Raw genomic sequence first — 8138 nt, 5'->3', positions numbered from 1 at the left:
ACAAATTCCTTCTATTTTTATTTTTTAAATTATACATATAAGTCACATCAGCTGGATTCACATGTAGCGCTTGAATGACACATTTTTGTGTATGGTATGAAAGGGATGTATTTAAGCTTAGTTCTTCAAGTATACATGTATATTTAAGTCTGTCAATAATTTAAAAAAATAACTAAATAAAAATATTCTTAATACTTCACTCGAAAAATAATAAGGTTGCCTTCATATCAGTAAATGAAAGAAAGTTGATCATTTGGTGAAATATAAAAACAAATAAGGAATTAAGTACAAACAACATAGAAATTTAGCCATAACGTGCAAGTTGTGTAAAAACATAACGTTTTTTCATTAGTGTCTTTAGAGATTACAGGCTATTGCAAAAATATTTAATTTCTATATCAAAACTTTTTCAAGTTGGATGGAACAACTCTATTTATTTTTTTTACCCAACTCTATAAAAGTGGAAAACAAAAAGATATATTTGTAATACATTACATTAGTTAATTTTTGAATTCTAGTTTCTCTAATTAAAATCCTGATGCAACATAAGTATCATGTTTTTGATTTTAGTTGATGTGGCTTTACTTGAAGGTCACGGGATGCAAGTCTTGGAAACAGTCTCTGTCAGAAATATAAGGTAAGACTGCATACGACAGACCTTTGTGGTCGCGAGATGTCTGCAGTGCACCGGGCTGCCCATTTTGTGGCTTTACTTAAGGAAACTGAAAGCCAGCACCACCAACACCTTGTCCCTGACCAAGTTGTGGGTTACCAATAGCTATCCATAGCAAGGAGAGTGTTATGGCAATGAGTCCTGACCATACGAAGACGATGGTGGGTGTTTTTCTCCTTCGACCCATGAGTCCCTTAGCGAAAGGATACAAATGAGCTAACACCCAGAACGCGAAGAATGCACCACCAATGAATCTTCCCCATTGGGGTACAACAGCAAACACGGCCCTAGAGAATGCAACTACAATAGCAATTATGTTAACCATACCGATGACTATAGGTGGTATCATCAATGATGTCCATTTGACCATGTATAATTCAGCATAGGCGTCATCTTCGTCTTCTCCAGCAGATTTTGAAGTGAGGGTAAATGATATTTCAATCCCCGCGATAACTTTAAGGAGACCTTGTACAACAGCAGCAAGATGGGCACTAGTACCTGAAATGAGCCAAAATTGTTCATTTCTCCACCAATCCTCTAAAGCAACGCCCGACCATTTCACCTCCAAGATGGCTAAACCGATGAGACAGAGTGATATGGTTAATAGAAATACAAGGAACACGACGTTGACATTCTGGACGATGAATTGACCAGATATGAGGGAGAGTGCAGGGAGGAAACAGTAGATGATGAGGAAAAATGAAGTGAAAGGATAAATTCCGACATTAAGGTAAGCAAGACGTTGGAGCAAATTGAGTTTTCGGGTTGCAAGGAAGGCATTGTTCCCTGAGAAAAAGATTTCAACAGAGCCTGTAGCCCAACGGAGCACTTGATGTAGCCTATCTGTTAGATTTATAGGAGCTGATCCACGGAACGCGTCACGTTTGGTGATGCAATAAATAGAACGCCATCCACGATTATGCATCCGGTATCCAGTAACCACATCTTCTGTCACCGAACCATAAATCCATCCAACTCGATCACCCCACTCTGTCTTGTCTTCGTACCTAATAAATTGAGTTACTTTAGTAATGCTACATTGCTCAATTAACTAAAATGTGAATGTAGATAATCAATATGAAATTCATTAACTTACCAACAAGATATGACAGAAACTGCTTCCGCGACAGTGGTGGCATCGAGTGGTTCCTTTGGGATTCTAAGAGCACCAGGAGGTCTTCCATACTTGACAGCAGGGTGATCCGCGATAGGACGCCCTTGGAACTCAGCAATTGGAATAGACTCTGCTAACATTGTGGAGTTCCCAAAACGCTTAGGTAGTAGATTCACATCTAAATCTGGATCAAAATCTGTGGCTTTCAATGCTTGAGCCTCTGCACCTTTTTGTGGTGTCTTATCAGGATTTGCTGGTTCAAATCCGTAAAGTGCAAATCGCCTAAACATGCAACCCGTCCCAACATACATAGGACCCTACATATACACACAGAATGGACGATTGAGAAACTTTAATAGTGTTTCCCGATCAATGAAATAACGAGATATTGAACAGAGTTATTATAATACCTGGAGGCCATCGAGTGCACGCATATTTCCATCGAAAAACACAGTATTGTGATTGGCATAACGATCTGAGGGATCGATTCCTTCAAATCGTTGAGGGAATTGAATATAACATATGTCTTCTCCACCTCTATCCATCATGAAACACATGCCTTCACGAATAGCTAAGCAGTTGTATACGTAGTGATCACAATCAAGGTTGAGTATGAATGCACCATTAGACAATATAGCAGAAGCTCGCACTAAGGCATTCATGGCACCTGCTTTTTTATTGTGATCATACCCACGTCTCTTCTCACGTGACATATATACAAACATTGGAAGTCTTATGTCCACGTCCGAAAAATCCAATAGCTTATCTTGATCACCTACTCCCATTAGTGGATCACTACTTGGGGGTTTCAACATTACCTGTAAATTACAGTTTCATGTATGTATGTCAATATTCGTCACTCGGATTTAGCAGTTACGTACTATTTACTTGAGAAATTAGTAACCTGAAGGATCCCGGGATGATCACCCTTTCCATGATCCCTGCTGGGCACAGCCCATGATCCAGGCCAGTGAGTTCCATCAGCCATCCAAGTAGCCTTTTGCACTTTGATTGCCTCTGCAGGATCAGTCCCATTCTCTTTCATGTGCTTTAACATCTTCATTTCCTCACGAGCATTAAACGCGTCTGATCTCCTTCTTATTGAATCTTGTAGACCATTTATCCTGACCTTAAATTCATCATATTCTCTTTTAACCCTTCGTCTATCTTTGACGAAATCAATTCTCTTCTTGTTCTTTGTAGGGTCTCCCTTTAGGAGAAAATACGCTTCAGGATTCCTCGGTTCAATTTCATGTTTCCTGCAGAATGGTACCCACAAATCAGCGAAACTAGCAGCCTCTGCCATTGCCTCGAATGTTAGAAGGGCACCGCCATCATCTGAAATATAGCAAGCTAGCTTCTCCACGGGATAGTCAGCTGCTAAAATGGATAGGATGGTGTTGGCTGTGACAAGGGGCGGCTCTTTCTCTGGATCAGCCGTTGACACAAACATATCAACTCCTGGAAGATCCGACCTACCCGTAGGATTAGATGGTGATGGCATTTCAAATTTCTCACGTAGTACCGCTAGGTCAGTTGACCGATTAACTGGAGATATTTTGGGCATTTGATCCAGAATCCATGAAAATGCAAACCATACTTCACATATAATCGACATGAACCATAACCACATTGCATCTGGATTTGGATGCCGTATTCTCCATGTCAAGAAGAACCCCAGTACAATAAGTCGAATAACAATTAGCAACCTGTACATACATTTGCATTACTTAAAAACAGAACGAACCGATGTACAATTGAGTTTGTATACACCAAAATTAAAAGTACAAACCTATAAGGGCTAATGATGCTATGCGGAATTGGCAACTTCCTACTGAGGGGTTTCCAAGGTATATCAGCAGATGTATCCAACATGGTCTTAGGCATACTTCCATCACCATCATCTCCATCCCTTTCATCAGGCCAATAAGCATTTCCATACCCATACGTGCCTTGTGTCTCGAAGAGCCATTTATTGTGATCGAACTCTCCATTTTGATTTCTCCTCATCATACCTTTCGAACCATCTGGTGCCGGTAATGACAATGCTCCATTAGAAAAATTTGGGATCTCATCGTCCAAATCCCCGACCTTGTATGCTTCTTTGCAACCTGGACATAGACCTGTGTCTTTTTGTGCGTCCATGTAGCAATCTCTACATATTTTGTACCTAAACACAAAACAAACACATCAACGTCGCTGATTCTCAGTAGCTCAATCAAGTTGACTACTTGAACTTTCCTCTTATCATATCATATCATCATATATAATTAAAGGAAAAAGGACACATATACCCGAACTATCGCAAATGGTATGCAAATATCCTTCGTCATACTTTAGAGACATTGGTATCCTGCTGTCCAAAAACTAGAGCATATATATCCTTTATACTCGGACATACAGGTGTCATAATCTTATCCACTGATTCGACATCGGATCGATGGATAAGATTGTACCACGTGTCCCTATTCAGTATTCTTGCCCTTCACTCTAATAGAATACTGAATAGGGACACTTGGCACAATCTTATCTATCGATCGGATGATGGATCAGTGGATAAGATTATGACACGTGTATGTCCAAGTATAAAAGATATATATGCTCTAGTTTTTGGACAGGAGGTTCAACAATGTCTCTAAAGTATGACGAAGGATATCTGCATACCATTTGCGATTGTTCGGGGGTATATTTGTCCTTTTTCCCATTATGAAAAGTCGGAAGCTCTAAAGTGCAAAGTTGGGTGGATGAAGGAAAAAGTTGTTCTTGCAAACTATAAATTAAGACAATGGACAATATCAGATAAATCATAAGAAACAATAGTGTTCAATTGTTGATTTTCGAAGTTTCTTCTTTTATTTGATTCCTTCTTCATCTATGCATTACCACAACCTCAAATTTGATGGCATTCATAATTGCAGGACGAGATATAACTATCATTATATGTGATAATTAAGTTCGATGATTCATTATAATCTTTTGGTAAGAATGTTATTCTTTACAACAAATTTTTCATGTTGCACAATATAATGATTGTCTGAAAGATGTGATGAACCAGTGGCGGAGCCAGAAATTTGTCCAGAAATAGCAACTTGTTATGTTAAAGAGTGTCCAAAATAGGTTATTTAATCATTTCGTATATCATTTTACTTGTATATATGCTAATCTTTTTCCAGCCAATTGGACCCCCTTGACGGTATGTGGCTACGCCACTGTGATGAACGCACGTCCCCAAGACTAGTAAACAAAAATAAATACCTGCATTCACAAGGGATAACATCATTTCCCCTTTCATCTTTCATGATCTTTCCATCACAAGCAGGCATGGAACATGATGATCCTTTTGATCCAGCCATTTGAGGATGATTAACTTCGGATTCAATCACCTTATCCATCAGATGAGCACGAGTAACACTGTTGAATCCCCCTGTAAACAACGAATTCGATACATATTGCTCCTCTGCTTTGGCAGCAACAGACGTATCCATCGGCTGATTATCAGGCGTAGGCGGAATTTGAACAGTATAATTCATGTAATCGCCTGATAACTCTCCAGACATATCAAGATCTTCTCTAGACAGACTAACATATCGTCCACTAGACGTTCTTCGCGCAAATTTCACTGTTTGTCCACTAGAACTTCCTGTTTTACCAGCAGCACCCTGAGAGCCTCCTGGATTTGTTCCTCCAGGAGTACGCGTTGTCTTCTTTGATGGTGCACTCGTCAAGCTTGCCATTTTTATATATATTTTTAGAGTTTTCTCAAAACATAACCTTATAAACTACGTAAAAACTAGCTAATTTATTTTCGTGAAAAATGTACGTATGTACGTGACAATGAAATTGGGTGGTCTTCTTCTCAATCATGCCAACAAATGTTTCCTTTCTTCATCATAATTTTATTTTTTTGGGAATCACTATTGATCTTGATCGATGTTGTAGTAGATGACCACCCTGAATTTTTTTATTTTTTTTTTATCTAGAGTTAAAAATGAAAGAAAAGAAAAGTTGACATTGAATTAATTCAATTCACTTAACTAAAGTACAATGTTTTTTTTTTTATTTTTTACTAGTTCTCCGATTACTACGGAGAACCAATGAGAGACACAACAAGCTAAGAAAAACTTGTGAGGAATAATTTATGGGGGAGGATGTGAGGGTGTTTGGTTGGACGGGAGAGAGTTACGCGCGGAAGAGAAAAGACGTAGAAAATTGGGTATTAAGTAGGAAAGTTGTACTAGATCGAAACAAGAGAGTATAAATATAAGAGACATTCGTTTTCAAGCTAGAATGAAGATAAAAAACAAGAATAGATCTTTTAGTCAAAAGGACACGTACATAAAATTCATTGATTTAACTCGACTTTATTTTTTCTAGTAAAACCATTATTTTTTATGGAAAGTAAACATACAAAATTAAAAAAAAAAAAAAAGATCCTGCATGATAGGAAGAAATTCCTCAAGCTAATCTTAATATGTTTCACATCTATTAATCTTTTAAAATTTGAGATTTTAATGAGTTTCTGAATTTTAGGGAAAAGGGAAATGAAATACTTACTAAATTTTTACTTTATGTGTTTGTATTTTGGGGTTCTTTTTAACTTTTATGTGTTTGGTATAAAGGACAATATTTTTATAAAAAAACTATTGTTTAATAAGAAATTGTCTCATTATCCCACATTTTCTAAAGTTTCAGTACTTATGTTATTCCAAATGTAGAATAAAAAAACATAAGTGTAGAACTAATGTCATTTTTTCCTTTTTTAATGAAAAAAGTTAATCTTTTTTTTTGTGTTTGATTATTAGAATATCCTTTTAAACACCAAATATTATTATTGTTTACCCTAAAATGGTATAGTAAAATTTATATGAGGTTAAGAGCACTCTTTTTAATATAACTTCATTAAATTTATATGAGGTCAAGAACTCAGATTTTAATTTAACTTTTTTTTTTAAATTTATTTATAATTAGCTATTTAAATATTAAATTAAAGCATTTTAAAAAAAGATTTATTTTTTTGAAATGTGGGATTTCTTGGTTTAATTTGCTGCCATTTGGATCGTGCCTCAAGGGCTTCGTCTTTATAAAATGGGTCAAGTTCAAAAATGATCTTTAACATGGTCTGGTCTTTGATATTTTGTCCCCATAAGTAAAGTTTAACAAAAATGCTCTCCATAAGGGTGGTCTTGATTTTTTTTAATCCCGCTTAAAATCATATATATATATATTTTTTTTTAAAATAATTTTTATTTTAGAAAACTTTTATCTACAAGACAGATTTTCAGAGTATTTAAAAAGTTAAACTTCATTAATTAATCAGAACATTTGTTTTATATGCAAAAGTTAAAACTTATGCATAAGTTCTAACTTTTATCCATAAGATAAATGTTCAAAATGTTTCAAAGACAACAAAAATGTTCAATTGACTAGAAGTTGTGCTAGGCAAGACTTCGAATTTAGGTACGTTGTCTAGGGACGTACATAAGTGAGTTTGATTTGATTTTTCACTAATGTTTCTAGGTAGGATTAATTAAAGAAATGTTTAATTTGTTTTTTATTCTAAAATAGAGTTCGGTAGATGAAGTATTTCGTAACAACAAAAGAGAGTAAATTATATTTGAAATATTCTTTAACATTAAAGAACAAAAATGTGCTTTGAATTACCATACATCTTAATATGGCACATATTTAGATTTTAGTAAGAAACTTTACATATTCCCAACTTTAACCAATCTAATTCTTATAGACGTTATGTATATCATCAATTTTTAAATGACTTTTACAATTCCAAACTTGTAATTATAAATACCAAAAAGTTATCTCAAACTCATTTTATATTAATGCATACACTTAGTTATTATGATGTATAATTGTTGATGAATGATTATTGGTGGATGTAATTATATTGACACATTGTTCAACACAATTACTTTTTGTTGATGCATACGCTTTGTTATTCTAATGTATAATTATTGATGGATAATTGATGAATGTAATTGTTCATCACATATGCAATAAAAAAGAGATATATCTGTTTATGCTTTTGTTAGTTATTGAGGAAGTTCCTCTATTCTTATAAACTAGAACTATTTCTCTCTTTAATTTTTGTTATTTAAAAGTTTCAGAATTCATTAGCTATTTTATTATTTTTAGTCTACTATATTTCATTTTATTTTCGAATTCATTAGCTAATTTGGTGTTACTCTTTCTTTTTTGATTACTTAATTTTATAAATAACTATTTATACATATTGTAACTGTATTTAAATAATTTATGAATTATTTATACTAAGTAGCGTGCAATATAAATATATTTTTTATTCTGAAATTTCATTTTTTAAATATACATATATTT

The 8138-nt window shown here is 34.8% G+C and overlaps 1 protein-coding gene across 1 annotated transcript; it reads right to left on the bottom strand.

Annotated features, from left to right (window-relative positions):
• Positions 1-316: 316 nt before the first annotated feature.
• LOC107032568 (cellulose synthase-like protein D4) lies at positions 317-5877 on the bottom strand. Its single transcript, XM_015234175.2, has 6 exons — positions 5043-5877; positions 3580-3957; positions 2692-3496; positions 2198-2605; positions 1770-2104; positions 317-1680 (listed from the first exon to the last, which is right to left on the bottom strand). Exons 1-6 carry the CDS (start codon positions 5519-5521, stop codon positions 714-716), a joined length of 3372 nt encoding a protein of 1123 aa, XP_015089661.1. The 5' UTR covers positions 5522-5877; the 3' UTR covers positions 317-713.
• Positions 5878-8138: the final 2261 nt, after the last annotated feature.

The sequence above is a fragment of the Solanum pennellii genome, chromosome 10 (genome assembly GCF_001406875.1).
Source record: "Solanum pennellii chromosome 10, SPENNV200".
Classification (NCBI taxonomy): domain Eukaryota; kingdom Viridiplantae; phylum Streptophyta; class Magnoliopsida; order Solanales; family Solanaceae; genus Solanum; species Solanum pennellii.
Note: the sequence above shows the minus strand (reverse complement) of the source record. Positions and strands in the feature narration are given on the sequence as shown.

Coding starts and splice junctions, on each gene's coding strand:
- LOC107032568 (XM_015234175.2), bottom strand. CDS start 5,521: ATGGCAAGCTTGACGAGTGCACCATCAAAGAAGACAACGCGTACTCCT. Junction 3,497..3,579: donor AGCATCATTAGCCCTTATAG/GTTTGTACTTTT, acceptor ATGTATGTACAG/GTTGCTAATTGTTATTCGAC. Junction 2,105..2,197: donor GTGCACTCGATGGCCTCCAG/GTATTATAATAA, acceptor GTGTATATGTAG/GGTCCTATGTATGTTGGGAC.